At 40.4% G+C, this 19,487-nt stretch overlaps 1 protein-coding gene across 39 annotated transcripts in view; it reads right to left on the reverse strand.

The window, feature by feature from the left end:
* ICA1 (islet cell autoantigen 1) overlaps window positions 1–19,487 on the reverse strand; it is a 142,203-nt gene that overhangs the window by 120,796 nt on the left and 1,920 nt on the right. For 14 of the 39 annotated variants that reach the window (XM_014739052.3, XM_070264544.1, XM_070264538.1 and 11 more), the window contains exon 2: window positions 1,005–1,103. In XM_014739052.3, the coding sequence (XP_014594538.2) occupies window positions 1,005–1,021 (17 nt within the window). In that variant the 5' untranslated portion in view covers window positions 1,022–1,103. Of the gene's footprint in view, window positions 1–1,004; window positions 1,104–6,416; window positions 6,487–10,636; window positions 10,801–19,487 lie in introns of those variants that run through there. The other 25 variants (XM_023639278.2, XM_070264546.1, XM_070264542.1 and 22 more) reach the window with 4 other exon arrangements.

Genomic DNA, 19,487 nt, shown 5'->3' on the forward strand with positions numbered 1-19,487 from the left:
ACAGCCGTTACGAGGGTCACGAGATGCAGCCATCCCCCTGTCTTAATGAGGCAAGATGGAACAATTAAAATAACAGTCTGACAGCTCTTAGTTAGAGAGCTGTCAAATGGGGATACGCAGGGAAACTAAATCCCTTAGCCATTTATTAATTACCTTTTAAAATGCATTACATTTTAAGACGCAAAAATTCTTTTAAAGTTTGACATTTGACATTACAGAGGACTAGGGTCTGATTGCTTCTCTACTGAGAGAGTAGGGATTAAAAAGTATATTCTTTATTATAATTAATTGTACATTTGAAACACAAAAACACGCACCACATTTTTTCATGATATAAATTAACTGAGGTAAAACCTGACGAGATCTGCTTACACAGTGGGTCATGGGTTCAAAAGGGTTCAGAAACACTGCTTGAAGCAGATCTGGAATTTATAAGAGGTGTAACATGATGCTTAGATGTGTTATAGGCACATAAATGACAGTGCTAGCATCGCTATGTGGTACCCACATTTTATTCAGCAACATCTACTTTTAACCATGATCGGCTTCTGAATGTTCATGAAGTCGTGACTATAAATTAATGAGTCTGAGTTTGTGTTCATTCATTATTTTATAGCTGCCCTACATAAAATTCCCTTATAATCCTAATATTAGAAGTTGTTAAGATAGTGGTAAAAGAAATGTATCAACTCATTACATCTGAAAAAACGGTGGTAAGAAAAGCCAACATTAGATTCTCACAAGAAAAGTTATATGTAAATGAATTTCTTAGAGAATACACATTAGATAAGTACTTACAATATTTTTGGATACTTGGTTTCCATATTTCACTTAGTAGGGATATTGAACTTGACTATATTCAATACTAGACAGGGGCTAACAGGTCATTCACTGCTAATGTGACTCTTGATTTTTCTATTCAATAGACATTTTTTGAGCATATACTATGTGCTTTCCTCTTTTATTAGCCTCTCCCGATTTAGAAAAGATAACAAATTACTTACCATTTCTGTCCTGACATGTTTTCTTCTTCTTTTTCTACTGTTGATGATTTGGGGAGAAGGGGCAGGGAAAAAGCATGAGAGGATAAGTTATATTATAACCTGAAATAAAACAAATATGTTTAACAGTTACACACTATATTACAATTATATGTTAATTTGACACATATAAAGTTTTCCACTCTAAGCTATTTCTAATTGTATTTTAGGGGCTACACACTATTATGCAGTAACACTGTACAGTGGTGTCGAGAATAGTTTAGCTAAGTAACCCTGGAAGAAATATTCCAAATGAAGTTTAGGAAGTATACAGGCAGGCTGAATGAGAAAAGCTGGTTGCAGAAGACTACGTAAAATATGAGACCATAACCCTCAAAGCAATGCTATATATTGCTGAGGTATACAAATATCATATAGTAAAGGTACAAAGAATTGCTTAGGAGTGATGAACACTAAGTTCCAGAGAGCAGTTACCACTGCAATGGGGGTGGGGGACATTATTCCAGAGGGGTACAAGGACTTCACCTGTACTCATAACGTTCTTTGTTAAGCTAGGTGGTGAGTACGCATCTGTACGCCTCTTTACAGATTTGAAATAGTTCATAATCATGCTCACTTCAGCAGCACATATACTAAGATTGGAAAGAGATAGAGTAGATTAGCACAAGAATCCCAAACCGGGAAACCCCACCCACCCACTCATCCACCCAACAGAAATGGAAGGCAAGAAATACAAAAGATAATGTGGTAACTATAGAGCTAGTGTGTGTTGGGGGGACCAGCCATGGGGGTCAGACTCGCTAGGGCTTCTCTTCTTATCTGTTCTGGGTGCCAGGAAAGGCGGAAGAGTAGGTTCTTGGTGCTTAGGACTTGATCCTGCGGTTGGCCTTTGGCCATGCTGATGCCCGACTCTGTGCCCTCGCAGGGCAAGTTCTCGTTGGTAGGTGGGCTCTGACACAGGGTCCTGCACTTGCTGAGGTTCCCCATCACAGGGGCAAGGAAGGGAATTATCACAACCCCTCCAGGATATGAGGGTACTGGCCTAGCCACAGGGAACTCCTTGCTCTGATCCCTTCCCCATACCCAGGGAAATAGCTCTCAACAACTTTTTATTTTTGTTTGAAAAAAGTCCTTAGCTGGCCAAAAAAGAAAAAAAGACAAATATTTCATAATCAGTATTTCTAAAAAATGAATCAGCACATTGCAAAAACAAAAAACAAACGAAAAAAGTTGATAAGCTACAATAAGATACCGAGAAGGGTTCAAAGGAGGAAAATGTGATTATTTCAGTTTTCACCAGCCTAGCATTGTATTTTCATCTCATTAGTAAATATGAGAGTAACTTCAAACCCTTGTCCTTCACTCCATTTGTCCACTCGTGGAAGCTAGCCAACCTCAGGGGCAGAGCCAACCAACCCACCCACACTTGCCTCCCAGTTGCCAGGAAGAATGGGGAGCTCACTACCTAAAGGAAAGGCCTCTGGCCAGACACAGACTGCCGGCTGCCGGAGTGAATGCTCAGCGTGTGAATGCTTCTGGCTACTCCACAAAATCAATCCAGTCGTTCTCCCTCTGCCTCAGAACAGAGCCTGGCAACTAGAACCCCTAAAATGATTAGAGTTTCCCAGGCTTTGAAAAAATGTCTTAAGGGAACTAAATTGAGACGTTGGAATTCCAGGCTTCAGGTATGGGGACAGGAGAGAGGAAGGAGGACATTTTCTTAGAGTGTCCAGTTGCCTCTGAAATGACAACAGCCCTTTAATCAGAATCTTCCATCTCAAGGGCATCCAGGTTTTTGGACAAATTGCTTTGGAAATGACATTCATGATGAGTAAGGCTTGCCCTCTACTCAGGAAATTATGGAGAGGCCACAAACTTCCATTCCTCTCACCACCCACAAGGCTTCACCGAAGGTACGCATTTACTTTATTTAGCTCAAAGCTTCCAACGAAGTTTCTCATAGAAAGATATTATTCAAGGAAACCAAACTATTGTACTCTTTCCTTGAGTTCGATTTCCCCATGAACTATTAGAATAGTTGGTACTTTTTGATTAATTTTTTTATTGAGGTAGAAAACACACAGATTTATCCTCAACAATTTTTAAGTGTACAGTTCAGTACTTTTAACTATACGCACACTGTCGTACAACAGATCTCTAGAACTCTTTCATCTTGCAAAACTGAAACTCCATACCCACTGAACCCTTCTCCATTTCCCCCTCCCCCCAGCCCCTGGCAACCACCATTCTACTTTGTTTCTACGAATGTGACTACCTTAGATACTTCATGTAAGTGGAATCATGCTGTCTTTGTCTTTTTGTGACTGGCTTATTTCACTTAGCAAGTGTCCTCAAGGTTCATCTATGTTGTAACATATGACATGGTTTCCTTCCTTTTTTAAGGCTGAGTAATATTCTATTGTATGTATATAGCACAGTTTCTTTATCCATCCATCCACTGATGGACATTTAGATGGCTTCCACATCTCGGCTATTGTGAACAATGCTGCAATGAACACTGGTGTGCAAATATCTCTTTGAGATCCTGTTTTTACTTTTTTTGGATATACACTCAGAAGTGGGATTGCTAGATCATAGCAGTTCTATTTTTTATTTCTTGAGGACCCTCCACACTTTTTTCCACAGCAACTGAACCATTTTACAATCCCATCAACAGTGCTTCAAGCATTCCAATTTCTCCACACCCTCACCAACACTTATTTTTCTTTTTTCGGTTTTTTGGTTTTTTTGATAGCAGCCATCCTAATAAGTGTGAGGTAGTATTTCACTGTAGTTTTGATTTGCATTTTCATGATCATTAGCAATACTGAGCATCTTTTCATATGCTTACTGGCCATTTGTATTATCTTCTTTAGAGAAATGACTACTCATGTCTTTTGCCTATTTTTTAATTGGGTATTTTTTTGTTTGTTATTACATTGTAGGAGTTCTTAATATATTCTAGATATTAACCCCTTATCTGAAATATGGATTGCAAATATTTTCTCCTCTTTTTTTTTTGGTGAGGAAGATTGGCCCTGAGCTAACATCTGTTGCCAATCTTTCTCATTTTGCTTGAGGAAGACTGTCGTTGAGTTAACATCTCTGCCAATCCTCCTCTATTTTGTACGTGGGACATTGCCACAGCATGGCTTGATGAGCAGTGTGTAGGTCCACGCCTGGGATCTGAATCTGTGAACCCCAGGTGACCAAAGCAGAACTTGTGAACTTATCCACTACACCACTGGGCTGGCCCCTTTGCTCCCATTTTTTAGGTTGCCTTCTCACCTTCTCAATACTTCCTTTGCTGCAACTTTTTGATTAATCAAAAATAAATATTTAACAACTTAAGTTCTTTGTATTATAACAGATAATAAAAATCACTGAGCACACTGACCCTTCTACCTGGACTTCCAGGCTATTCCCAGATTTTGATGCCATATGGCAGTGTCCTTGAAGGTATTGTTTACAGAGCACTTGCACTGGAATCTTCTAGAGTGTTTAACATGCAGACCTGGGCCCCATCCCTTACCCACTGAACCAGAATCTCTGGGAATGGATCTGGGAAACTGCATTTGTAACAGACTTTGTAAGTGACTCTCAAGGACATTAAAGTCTAGATATCACAGCTAAACGGCACATAGGAAAATTCCTTTCTGGAAATGGGTCTTCCTTGAACAAACTAATGGATTATACGGCACTAGAGTAAAGGAATCACAGGCGGCAAAATCAGGTCAACCCCACAGGGCACATCGTAAGTTCTCATAAGAAGACAGGTGCAGTCCTGGCCCGCATCTCTTTTAATGTAGTTCTAGCCCCATACACCAGAGACAATTAATAAACATTTTAAGATTTCCTGACAAAATCCATCTCATCTTGCTCTATCTCTTTCTAAAACCATACTGTCAAAATCACTACTTTAAAAAATCGTTACAATTCTCATCCATTCATTCATTTCAATTCAGCAGTTTGGTTTATCAAACACACACTGAGCATCTAATTAATATGTGCCAGGCACTCCCCTTGGCCGCAAGGAACTTATAGTCTAGATCAGCTCTGTCTAGGAGAAATATACTATGAGCCACACATGTAATTTTAAGTGATTTAATAGCTGTGTCAAAAAAGTAAAAATAAACAGTAAGATTTTAAAAATAATATATTTTATTTAGCCCAATATACCTAAAATATTATTTCAACATGTAATCAATAAAAAAATTACTAATGATATATTTTGCAACCATGTTTTTGTACCAAGCCTGAAATCTGTAGTGCATTTTACACTTACAGTACCTCTCAGTTGAGACTAGCCACATTCAGTGCTCAATGGTCACATGTGGTTAGTTGTGATAGTATTGGACAGTGCAGGCTAAGCAGGAAAGACAGACATACAAACATATTTCCAGATCCAGGAGACTCTTGACATTCGCAAGGGACATAAAAAAAGATCTTCATGATGGGGCCGGCCCGTGGCGCGGCGGTCAAGTTCGCATGTTCCGCTTCTCAGTGGCCTGGGGTTCACCAGTTTGAATCCCAGGTGCGGACATGGCACCACTTGGCACGCCATGCTGTGGTAGGCGTCCCATGTATAAAGTAGAGGAAGATGGGCACGATGTTAGCTCAGGGCCAGGCTTCCTCAGCAAAAAAGAGGAGGACTGGCAGTAGTTAGCTCAGGGCTAATCTTCTTCTTCAAAAAAAAAAGATCTTCAAGAATCCCCAAATTTGTAAACTCTTTTTTGGTTTTTGTCCCCAAATTTGTAAATTCTGCTATAAAAATGTAATTTCCCCTGTAAAATACAATGAAGTCTATGATTAGCTAATACTTCAGTTCGTGATTCTGAAAGAAAGCTATTTTTCCACTTTGGCCACAAGGTACTTATGAAATAAGCCCAAAACGAATAGTATCACAGCTCAAGGTTTTTAATGGCGCAGAAACAACTTCCTAAATTTCTGCTTGTGGCCACCTTACCTTGGGAGATAAGCAAAGAAGAGTGAAGAGCAAGTTGTTTATGGACTGTGGGGGCCATGATAAGAAAAATAAAAGCACCAACATAGTTCAATTCAGCATGACTTGAAAACATGAATGTTTGTGTTTCCTTAAATTCTATCTCCCCAAGGAAGGCAAAGCAGATGAGCCAATGATAATTAAGACCTACTCAAAGAAGTAGGGGCCCAAGAGTTAAAAGGTCAATGAAAAGCAAGTTCCTAATTTTGATGTAACGACCCTGAGGGTGGGGAGATGAGTTAGTGAGGAGCAGGCTCTGTGTCCAAGACAAGAAACAAAGAGGAGAGACATCTCCCGGCTCAGAGATGGAAAAGCTGCTGAGGTCAGCACCTTCTTCTTAGATGACACTACTACCGACCCAACCCTCTTAGAGCTTCCCAGGCTCCACCTTGACGGGGTTACAATACGCTCACCTCATGCTCCAAGGCCGGGCATTAAAACCACAGCCGTTCTCAGCCACACTCATGAGGCTGAAAGACCATCTTGCCCTGTGGGGAGAACAGGGAGGAGGTGCTTTGTTCAGATTTTGTACTGGGCTTCCGTGCAATAATTATGCTCATTTTTCCTCTATGCTTTTCTTACATTCTTGCTATGTTGAGTCTTCAATTTTATCCACTCATGTGGACAGACTACAACTGTTCCACTTGCTTTTATTCCCTATAGCCGGTGAAAAGCCATTTTGAACAGGCTGCACGGCCAATACATAAGCAAAAGTTTTTTCCAAATACCTCAAGGTTTACAGAATGCTAAAGCAAGCCTGGTTTAAACAAAGGTTGATGCATCCCTACAAAGAAGAGGAGTCAGACTGTCCTTGGCTGCCTTAAACCCTGATACTAGATTCTCCTCCTTGGAAATACAGGATGGGAAAGTATTTTCATCCCATATAGGCTGGCTTCAGCTGCACTGAACATTTGTTCTGGCCCAGAACCCTTTTATATGAGCTTACGCAGTTAGCTGATGGCACCTCCGATAACATTTGAATTATGCAAAGAATCTAAAATTCTTGAGCCAACCCTTACTCAGAATAAAGGTAGGATCAGGAGTTACATTTCACCATATCGGTACTCTCAACCCACAAACATATTTCAATAAGCTTCCTCTTGAATCACATTTCCTAAGTGTGTCGTGTTTCTTGAGCAGGTTCATGTCTCAAATTAATTACCTTTCCAATTTTAGCAGTAGATTTTTCTCTTCCATCAGCGAGCAGTTTTCTATTAGTTGGAGTACTAGCTGAAACTGAGTCCAGAATCCCTTTTTCCTGTATCTATACTCGGCATATGGCGGTTCTCTTGAATTGCAGATTTGAGCCACTGCCAAATTTGTTATCTTCCTCTCTAATTTATTCAAAATTTCTATATTCCAACTAAAAATTGTCACTGTCTTAGAACTCTTCAGTTCTGTTGTGCACAACAGCATTTAGCTTTCTTTGAGAAGTGGGCCATTTTTTCCCCATGAGAAACAAACTTTCTAAGAGAACAGAACAGAGTCTTACAGCGATGTGGGTACAAAGTGATATGTTTGAACCACCCCAGAGTAAAGTCACTCATTCCCACACACCAGCTTCATGGCACCACATGTCACTGAATAGGTGCAAATCTGCTCACATTCTAACATTCCTGAAGCTGGGATGTGTCCTACAATTGATACCCTGTCAACTGTTTGGCAGTCATTTTTCTTTCTTCATGGAACATAAAATAACAAAAGATCTCACAAGCAATGGTTCCTTATATTTGATGAAATATAGAATAATTCTTTAAAATGAAACTCCAGTAAAATTGCACATCACTACATGCCACAGACTTTTGGGGCTATTTGTGTGTAACTGAAAAGGTGAATCTAAAGTCAGGGAACGCCAAGTGTTGCCTGTGATGTGGAATGAGTGACATGACAGAGGAAGGAACTGAAGGTTAGAGGAACAGAGAGGAGAAGGCACAGGGCTGGCTTCCTACATGGTCTCTGGGCTGAGTTTCTAAGAATCAGCAGTAGCTGGCCAGGCAAAAGGTAGGAGTGTGTGTGTGTATGTGTGTGTGTGTGTGGGCGGTGACGGGGTGGAGGGAATATTATTGCAGGCAGAGGGAAAGCAATGAACAAATTCTTCCACAGTATAACTGCCTCGCGTGTGCATGCAATCAACCATAAGCATTTGTACATTCCTATAACTTAAAGAAAGATGAGATGTGACTGAGGAGACACAGGGGCCATTTTTGGTCACTTTCAGTATTTAGATATATTCTGTAGCTACTGGGGGGTACACACTCAATGCTATTTATTTCACATTCAGTGTGCATCTTCTGTGTCCTGTCTTTGCTAGAGAGCTCATCTTTGACTATCCATAACTGTTGGCGGCCTGTGGCATGTCTCTTGCATTTAGCTTTCAATTGCACCTAATTTATATAATTTTCTGCTAGTTCCATCTTCCCATTATTTCAAAGATTAACCTCATCTAGAAATATTACCAGTTCTCGGTATTTTGTTTCGTATTTGGGTTTCTTTCTCTGTGCAAGCTCAGAGCTAATGTATGTCATATAATTTAGAGCTTGGAGGAAGTTGAGAAACAACAGAATGAAGCCCTTTCCTTTTAAAATAGGGACCTGTGATCCAGAGAGGTGACTATCAGGCCCAAGAGAGCAAAGCCAGTGAGCCTCAGAGCCAGGCTTCAGTGCAGGCTCATCAGGGCTTGCCTAATGAACAGAAGAAAGACAAATTTGTCAGAGGTTCTAGGTACTGGGTTAGAAAATAATTCAACGTTTGTATACTTCTTTTGCTCAAAGTATGTTTCATCTTTTTTCTAGAGGTTTATCTCTAGTCACTTTCTCTTATGTCAATGGCGATTTTTATAATTTCCCATGAAGAGAAGGAAGTATGTTCTAAGTATAAATACTAAAAGTTTCGTAAAAACAAGGAAAAAACTGAAATAACTCTTCCAGGTGTAATTAACTATATTTATTATTATTTTAAAAATCTTGATTCATCAAAGCAAATTCACACATAGCTGAGAAAGAGAAATCCCTATGGAGGGTGGGAAGTTGGATTCGACTGTCATCCTTTCAAGAGCTAAACTTAAGCTACAGATCTTCCTCAACTTATGATAGGGTTACATCCCAATAAATCCATCCTAAGTTGGAAAATATCATCGTTGAAAATGCATTTACTACACCTAACCTACCAAACACCACAGCTTAGCCCAGCCTACCTTAAACGTGCTCAGAACACTTCCATTGGCCTAGAGTTGGGCAAAATCATCTAGCACAAAGCCTAATTTATAATAAGTGTGGAATATCTCATGTAACTTATTGAAGACTGTACTGAAAGTGAACGACAGAATGGTTGTCTGAGTAAGAATGGTTGTAAATGTATCGATTGTTTACCCTCGTGATTGCGTGCCTCACTAGGAGCCACGGCTCGCTGCCGCACCCAGCAGCATGAGAGAGTACATACTGTACTGCATATCACTAGCCCAGGAAAAGATCAAAATTCAAAATCTGAAGTATGGTTTCTACTGAATGTGTATCGTTTTCACACCATCATAAAGCAGAAAAATCCTAAGTCAAACTATAAGTCAGGGACTGTCTGGAACGTGGTTTTGACTAGCATTTATGATGTTTTTCCTCTCTCTCAGATATCCCACAGCTTTTCCTTTCAGACTTTGATAAGGGTTTGATTACTTAAGCACTCCATATAACTTTAAATGGATTCTGTTTCTAGTTTTGTGTCTCCTACAAATGATTTTTGACATTTTATAAATTCACAAGTAAAAGTGAAACACGATCATGCTTTAATTTTGTGAGTCATACTTTAATTTTGTGAGTCAGCAAATCTTACAAGGGAAAACAGAATTCTAACCTTATTTAAGGCAGCTAAAAGATGAATAAGTTTTTATTTAAGCCCTATAAGGAAGTCACTGTTAAAATTTACAGTTTTGGTTAATAAATTGTGGTCTTCAGATACTTTTAAATGATCATTTCATTCACATTTCAAAACAGCTCAGGTATTACATACAGGCATTAATTAAGCTTAATGCCTCCTAAATCTATTAAAATCACATTCCTAATAAATATTTCTAATGCCATTATAACTTGTCTCCCAATATGCTTCTCAATATAAAAGCCAGTGAGCCCATGACCATGCCACAAATGTGTGCCTCCTCCAAGTCACTTCAGCCACCGTCTGACCTCACTTAGCTCATCTGTAAACAGCAGACTAGGCTAGCTGACATCTAGGAAGCCCTCAGTCACAAAAACTGTAAAACTAATTTTAATTACTTTTAGAGACACTTATGTCAAAGTGAAAGCCTAGAGATCATGAACACATCTTCCTTTTTAAAGATAAGGAAATTGGGGTTCTAAAAAAGGAGACGACTCGTCCAAGATCAGGTTAAAGATCAAGTTCACAAGGAGGAATGCTGGGGTTGAAACACTCATCACCAGTTAGCACCCTGGTGCTCTCGTCAGTCTCCTCGTCTATTCCGAGAGATGTTTCTCAAAGGAAAATATCAAGCATAGCATCTCATATTCTAAGAAACTAAAAAAAAATAACCAAGAGATTCTCTAAAAGGGTTTCATCCCCAACCTTAATATTAGTTAAAAATTTTATGTCCCCACAAAACAAGCTAAAAACAAAAGAAACCACAAACCTCAGACTGCTCACAGAGGGTCTGATCTAGGTCCTGCTCTTCTTTCTCTTCCTTAAAGCCCTGCTTGTTGCAAAGGATGAGGGAGGGCGAATTTTGTGCTATAACTGAGATCATGGCAGCAATAACAAAGAGGCTGGCATTGAAAACAACAACTTCAAAGAAATCTACAAGAGCAACCGACATAAAATAGATTAGAAGACTTGAAACAGAAAAAGAACAGATAGCTGTCTTTGCTAAAGAAAAGAGTAACTCAAAAAACTCTTGCTGTATAAATTATATTCACCTTTGATTTTATTTAGGTTGGTTTATGTAAGTTTGTTATATAATGTCAATTCAAATTTAGCATACGGATTTTACTGTCTAGTACTTATGGTGGCTTTTTCTGCAAAAGCTTAATCTCAAAAGGTGAAGAAGGAAGGAACACCTTAGACAGACAAAAGTGTCAATCAACTTCTGTAAAAGAAATACCACACCCTTCAACTGCCAGCACAGAACATCATTAAATGATAGGAATAAATGTTTTCCTTAAATTATATTTCAAACCTGCATTTTATAATTGGGATAAAATTTTTTATGGAAGAATAATCTAAGTTAACTTTTTCATCTAATTGTATTGTATTGTATTTCATCTAATTTCATCTGTATTGCACATCTGCGTTGTCCAATACAGCAGCCACTAGCCACATGTGGCTACTGAGCAACTTGAAATATGGCTAGTCTGAATTCAGATATGCTTTAAATGTAAAGCACACCCTGGATTTGGAAGATTTAGGTACAACCCCCCAAAAGGAAAATGTCTCATTAATAAATCTATATTTTGTATTAATCTATATTTTGTTTATAAAAATTATATGTATTTTACATTGATACATTTGTATATTATTTAAATTTTATATAACTATATTGCTATATTATGTATTATATATAAATGTATATTTACATATTCTGTTATATTTAATTATATTTTATATTTATTTGTATTTTATATATGTACTTTCATATTTTTTGTTGAAATAACACTTTGGATATATTGGGTTAAATAAAATATAGTATCTAATTTCAGCTGTTTCTTTTTAATTTTTTAAATGTGCCTACTAGAAAGTTTTAAACTACATATGTGGCTGCCATTACATTTTACTGGGCACCTTGGTCTAAGGCATTAAGCAAAGAAGCAAAGAGTTAAAAATTAATTCCATAACTCAGGTCACCAATAGTCTATACAGATACAAATACCTTTAAACAATTCTTTCTCTCCAGACTCTCTGATAATTATCCTGTTAGAAATATAATTACAAAAATAAAATCTCATATATATATGTACATATACAAGGATTATATACGTATACATAAACATGTATATATAGTCTTTTTAAATGACCTACAAAATGGTGGCACTCCACGTTTTCATAAGTTGCTTTAAAAACGTCCAAATCTATGTGTGAAATGTACCATTTGTTTTAAATCAGATTCATGGGGTTAAGTGAAGTGGATGAACTACCATAAGACTGTCAAACGTGGGGGGGGCGGCCCTGTGGCCTAGTGGTTAAGTTCAACACGCTCTGCTTTGGTGGCCTGGGTTCCGTTCCTGGCCGTGGACCTACAGCACTCATCTCTCAGTGGCCATGCTGTGGTGGTGACCCACATACAAAATAGAGGAAGACTGGTACAGATGTTAGCTCAGGGCAAATCTTCCTCAGGAAAGGAAAAAAAGTGAAAAGATAAGGATAGTCTCTCCCCACATACATATGTACACATATATAAATATATACCTACAAATATAAAATGTACACATATGTTTATACATGAAATATATATAATTCATATACAAACATATAGAAATATATGAATGGTTAATAATATTACAAATGTGAAGGAAGAAAAAGTGTGTGAATGTGGTAACCACAACTCTATGAAATTACACATAAGCATAATGTCAGCAATCAGAGTAATTACAGAGACACTAATGTTTACAAGGTTCTCTTTAACATTAAATTCATAATTTAAGGCATCTTATAGAGATGATCAAGTAATTTCTTATGCCTCCATAGGATCACTCAGAGCTTGCAGGGAATTTATATATCATTTAGTCCAATCTCCTCTTTTCACAGAGGAGGGAACTGAGGCCCAGGACTGAAGAAAATTTCCCAAGGCAAAGAATAAGCCTTTTTCATTAGTGTAAAATTACTGACACACACAGACACCAATATGCGGTTTATAAAATGTCTATGTTGTGCACAGGTCCTGTAAACAAACCACCACAGCTGCTTTCTTTAGAAATGGCATGCATTCAAGGACTTTCCTTGGTAAAGTTGTGGCCGCTAAATCATGTTTGAGTTTAGGCTGGCTTTAGAGCAAGGGATGAAGGCAGCCCAGGTAGGGAAGGGAGAAGCAAGAAGAGGCTCTTAAAATACAAGGCAGCAGCAGAGGGAAGCAGACAGAGAGAGAAAGCTCTGTATTTTCACATACCCCAACTGAGAAAGCCACCCTTGCCTGTACTGAGTCATTCTAGTTGGTGTTATCTGAGAACTAATAAAAGATCCCTTTTCCAGGTCTCTCTACTTTCTTAGAGAGGAAGCTTAGGGATTAAATAGCGATAATGCCCAGAACGAACAATGCACAAGACTGGTTATTCTGATGGGGCTCAGGAAAGACAGGGCTACTGGGCATATACCCGATAGGGCAGGTAGAATAACCAGGAAGGAGCCCAAAGGCACAGAGCTCCAGGTCAGCAGTGCAGAGAAGAGAGAAGCAGGAAGCAGAAAGAGGGGAGTGGTTTGGCACCAACACAAAGTTTCCTACTTCACAGTGATGCCGATGCTGCCTATGGCAACACGGAGGAAAGAGCACTGGATACAAGGACACTCAACTCCTGGCCTTCAGGGAGCAGCAGGTGGAAGAAAGCTCCCCAGGGTGATGATGACCAGTCTCCCTCCTCATGCAGTGTGGGGAATCGTGGCCCTTGGCATTGCACTGGGCACCTCCTCTCATGGTTTCCACTCCTCATGCACCACTGCTCACTTCTTTGGAACTATCCAGCACCGTGACTAGACCACTGCTGTTCCTAGGGATGGGTCTCATCACCTTGCCCTTTCCCACCTTAGTCCATCTATCATCCTTTCTCTTTCAAGTTAATCAACCTTCCTTTCTGGCCTCAACCCATATTCTTCAACCTATGTCTTCCTCCAGTTACCAATCTCTTCCTTCTCTTCACTGAGTTCTTCTAAGCCCACACAGTCTGGTTCTTTTCTCCACCATACCAGAGAAAGATTTTCACTATGAGCCCAACTCAAGTCCTCATCTCACTTGACCTTCGACTAAGCTCCCCTCTCTTGATTTCTCAGGAAATACTCTCTACACTTTTGTCATCTTTTCAGTTTTCTTTGTTAGCTTCTCCTCCTCTGTGCCCATATCTCAAATATCAGTGATCGATAAGGTTCTAACCTTAATTGTCTTCTATTACACTTTACTTGCTGTTGCTAGGTGATTTAATCCACTTCCCTGGCTTCAACCAACAGCTGTATGTCAGTGACTTCCAAAATTAAACACCTCACCTGAGATGACAGCAGCGAGATGGAAATGCGGATCTGGTGCTCTGGAGAGGTGTTTAAATTTCCATCTCCCTACTATAATCTTCACCTGGATGTGCCATAGGCGCTTCAAATTCAGCACATCTAAAACTAATCTCTCTCTATCTCCACCCCGAAACGTTCTTCCTCCTGTGGTCCCTATGTTAATACCAGCATGAAATCCACTGAGCATCCCAAGTTAGAAACTTCTTTTTCCTCTTTTGCAGCCAGTCTCCAAGTTCTCTCCATTCTACCTCCTAAAAAGCTACATAATACATCCTCTCTTTTCTATATTCACATCCAGGACTTAGTCTAGGCCTTCACAGGCAATACTGCCCCTGTGTCTGTGCACTCTAATCTTTACACACCATGGTCTGGACTATAATATGCAAATCTAACCATAACACCCTCCTACTTAAAACACTTTCATTGCTTTCTCCTGCCATTAGAGAATGTCCAAACTTCTTAGCAAAAAACCCAAGCTCCTCCTTATTCTGGCCCCTCCAAAAAATTTTATTATACCTCACTCAGAACTATTCCTTCTGGTCATTTCAGAATGCTGGATCTTTCCTGAATATATTGTGCCACTTCAAGGCTTTGCGAAGTTTCCTGCCATTTGAAATGCCCTCTCGTCCTTTGTCCAATTGGCCAACTTACACCTTACTTCAAGACTCTCCTCAAACGTCACTGCCTCAGTGAAGCCTTCTGCAACCCAATACTCACCCTCTTGCCCCTCCCTCCCAAGGGGCCTCCCACTCCTGTCCACCTCACTGATGAATTAACTGTCCTATGCTGGTGGTACCCTGTACTCCCACACTCTCCTGGGATGAGTTAAGTACATCTGCATCTCCTGCACTAGACTGCAAGCCCCTTGAGGGCAGGGACCCTTATTGGTTCACCTTTGCCTCCTCATACCAAATACAGTAACTGAAACACATCAGGCCTTTAGTAAATATGTGCTGGACAAAAGGCAATAATTATGTGCTGTCACTTACTGAGCACTTTACATGTGTGAAGCACTTAACACCACTATCTCATTGCCACAACATCACCATGAAGGGGGTACCACCCCATTTCACAAGTGAGAAAAAAAGCTTAGAAGGGGGAAGTAATTTTCCCAAAGTCAACAACTGGTAAATTCAGGTCTGCTTTTGACTCCGGAGCTCCTGTTTTTAACCACTCCACTCCTGCATGAAAGAGATTGGATAATGGGTTCCATCTCTATAAAAACAATCCCTCCTAATCACAGGCTCAGGTGCTGTTTTAGTCCCAAATCCATCACCACCACAGTGCTCGTGCACAACAAAACCTTGCTGATGGACTCCTGGTGGCCATCAGGGTTCCTGCCAATAAGGAGAAGAGGCGCCATGTATCACAATTAGCTCCTCGGTCTCTGGCTTAGGATGCACTACCCCAGCTGATTTCCCCTAAGTACCATTAGGTTTCAGATACTGGTGTGCATGCCCTATTCTGGGAACAGAGAAGTGGGTGTAAGAGATCATGATGATGGTAAGTAATGGAATGAACTGTAATGTGTGCTCTGGGAAAGGAGCTGTAATACTTTATAGCTACTCCTCTACAAATACTCTCACCATCTAGAATAAGAGGATCTTTCCGCTCTCAAATCTAGACTCTCAGGGTCAACAATATACCATCATGTATATATTTGATGGCTCATCACTGAACACACATACCTTGTGTTTCCCACTCCACAGTACTGTATTGCATTCAGTTGACTTTTTCAGTCACCCTCTTTTAAATCTATATATTTTCTGAAGAGAGAAAACTGACCTCTTCAATTTTCTCTAGTTCTAATGGGGTTTAAATATCAGTCCCCTATTTCCTACTAATACCTCCACCACCTCTATGACTATCCAGCACGTAACTGAAATCAGTCCTGTGCTTTCCTGATTAACACATTTAACCTTCTCAACTCACAGATGATCAAACTTGCCCAAGGTCACTCAGCTAATAAGAGACAGCCATGCACACTGGGCTCCAGACATGAGGACTACCTTGCCAGTATTCTCTCCCTTGGTACACCTGGATTCTGTGTTGGGAACTCTCTCTCTCCATTCCTCACCCTTTTTCATCTGTCAAATTCCTGTTGGTCCTTTAAGGTTCAACTCAAGGGTCACCTCCTCCATGAATCTTCTCAGGCATTCTCTGCCCTCTCTCCTATCTAGGTGGGGTGGGCTTCATCCCCTCCCTGCTTTCCCTGAAATGTAACTGTCAGGTGACTTCTCTATCTCCCTGAATAGGCTGCAGGCTCCTCCAGAGCAGGGTACGGTCTGGGTCTTGTCTTGGAATTCCCAGTACTAGCACAGTACATGGCCCATGGCATATACACGATAAATGCTTGCCGAATACTGAGTAATGACCCCACTTTGCAATGATGTCATGTGACTTAGCAGGAGAGACTTCTCATCATGAGCAGTGCCATTTTCTCAGCCTTTCATAAACTCATTTCCTCTCACTAGGTGTACATTGGGACAAATAGTTACCATTAGTTGAGGAATTACCACTTCTCAGACTGAGATGTATGCTTCGTGCACGTTATGCTTATCCTGACAACCCTGTCAAGTAGACGTCATCGTTATTTTATGGATGAAGCTCAAAATCAGTTATCCTAAGTAACAGATCTATAGTCACACAGAAGGAAGGCTTTGTTTTAAAGGCATATATAAAATGCCCGATTATGTACAGTCATCCCTATACTGGAGAAATTCATTACTATTTGAAATTACTTACACATACACACACACCACACACACACACACAGCATTAATCTGGATGCTGGAGTAGGGAAAGCATGGTTGACCAGTATTTATAGAGGTTCAAGGCAGTCCTACCTTATGCCTTATCCAGGCCAAATCATGCCTGTAGACTTAACTTTCTTATCTGATAGATAGGGATTATGATACCTACTTACTTCATAGGGGGTTGAATACCAAAGAAGCTCATGTTTGCCAAAGTGCTTTGTTAAGGAAGAGGGCGGAGGCCCATCTTAGTGCACCATGCTGGATAGAGCATCGTGCAGTGTTTCTCAAAGAGCAGTGGAAGGACCCTGGGCATCAGAGCCCCACTAAGCGTTAACAGCAGATGGGAGAAGCTAGGCTGGAAATCCACACTTAACAAGCCCCCAAATGATTCTACTGGACACAAAAGTTTGATAAATACCAGGTTAGAACAATGCTCCTCAAACTTTAATGCACACGTGATTCACTTGGGGATCTTCTTAAGACGCAGACTGGAATTCAGTGGGCCTGGGGGAGTGAAGGTGGGTTGAGATTCTGCAGGTCTAACAAGCTCCCAGAGGAAGCCAATGTTGCTGGTCTATGGATCACATTTGAGTGGCAGGGGTTTGGAAAATCTAGCCCCACTGGAACAAATTAGCTTTGCTTTGTTCAGGACTACAGACTGCATTCTCCAACTTCAGGGAATATTCCACAAAGCCCAAGCTCTCAGTAATGCGTCAAAATCTCTTGAACTACTCAAAACCAAATTGGAACACATTACCTATCACAGGGAAAAGTAGTAGCATCCTTTTCAGATAGAGATAGCACATATGTCTAGCATGTGAAAGAATAATTTACTGCTACTACTTGAGTCCTATTTACTGTGCAAAGAGGTTTTTTTTTTAAAGATTTTATTTTTTTCCTTTTTCTCCCCAAAGCCCCCCAGTACATAGTTGTATATTCTTCGTTGTGGGTCCTTCTAGTTGTGGCATGTGGGACACTGCCTCAGAGTGGTTCGATGAGCAGTGTCATGTCCGCACCCAGGATTCGAACCAAAGAAACACTGGGCCGCCTGCAGCGGAGCGCGCGAACTTAACCACTTGGCCACGGGGCCAGCCCCGCAAAGAGTTTTATATGTATTATCTCTAAGCCCCACCACAACCCCACAAGGTGGATATTCTTGCTCTATAGATAAGGAAATGAGGACAGAGAGAGCATAAGTAACTTTCTGAAGTTCACATGGCTATTTAGGTGTTGCAGCTGGGGTTCTAATCCTGCTCCACTGGGATCTAAAGCCTGTGTGCCCTCTGCACATCTTCCATGGTGCCAGATATGATTGCGGTAAAAAACATGACAGCTTAGGGAAATAAAATGGGGAAAAACGTTTCTCTTGTACCAGTCATTGAGTTTAAGGCTCTGCTGAGGCAGATTCTGGATGGGCGTGAGCACGCATATAAGGTTAATTAATTAGCAATCTGTGTAGCCTCTTGGACAAAAACATGCAGCTAGCATCCTTGCCCATGGTTCCCATAAATCTGATAATGGAGATGGAATTAAAAGTGACCAGTGCACTGATCGTAACTGTTGCCACCTACTCTCAGGCTTCTAGCTGTGGGGTCCACCAATGAAGAGGAAAAATGCTTCCTGATCCCTGTGGCCTCTCTACTTCCTCGCTTTCTCCTGTATGAGGTTTCTGTAACCTTATCGTTCACGCCACACAGGTTTACTCCACCACGTCATTTCACAATTGCCACACCTCCCTGCCTCTGATAAAACTGCCTACACCTGAAAAACTGGACTGTTTAGTCAAATATATTGAAAATGCAGCAATTTTGAAGGTTTTCTTTTGAGTAACAAAATTTTCTGTATTTTTCATAAGGTTGACATGGAGAGAAATGCAAGGCAATAAAGACACTTAGAGAAAGCAGTCAGACAGACACTGGAATGTACCAAATGGGGGAAAGACAGCTATAAAATTAACTGCCCAGGTATCTACCATCCAGTGTCTTTAGCATTTAATGACCCATGGGTGGAGTATCCATGGTCAGTTTCTTTAACTTCACGTCTCTCCACTATCATAATTAATACTCAATAGCTTAACTGTCGTTTTCTAAAGATCCATCTTTAATAACTACAACTATTTACCTATCTAATGCAAAGAGATACAATTAGAGAGCGCCATCTCCTGCAATTAAATATAAACACAGCAGGGGCTGGCCCAGTGGCAGTAGCGCTTAAGTTCCCCCGTTCCACTTTGGTGGCCCGGGGTTCGCAGGTTTGGATGCTGGGTGCGGACCTAGCACTGCTCCTCAAGCCATGCTGTGGAGGCGTCCCACATAAAATAGAGGAAGATCGGCACAGATGTTAGCTCAGCGACAATCTTCCTCAAGCAAAAAGAGGAAGATTGGCAACAGATGCTAGCTCAGAGCCACTCTTCCTCCCTCTCTCTCTCTCTCTCTCTCTCTCTCACACACACACACATAATATAAACATGGTGGTTAAAAACTAAACAGTGATATTTGAACTATTAAGGATTATAAACGGATT

Source organism: Equus caballus, chromosome 4 (assembly GCF_041296265.1).
Source record: "Equus caballus isolate H_3958 breed thoroughbred chromosome 4, TB-T2T, whole genome shotgun sequence".
Classification (NCBI taxonomy): domain Eukaryota; kingdom Metazoa; phylum Chordata; class Mammalia; order Perissodactyla; family Equidae; genus Equus; species Equus caballus.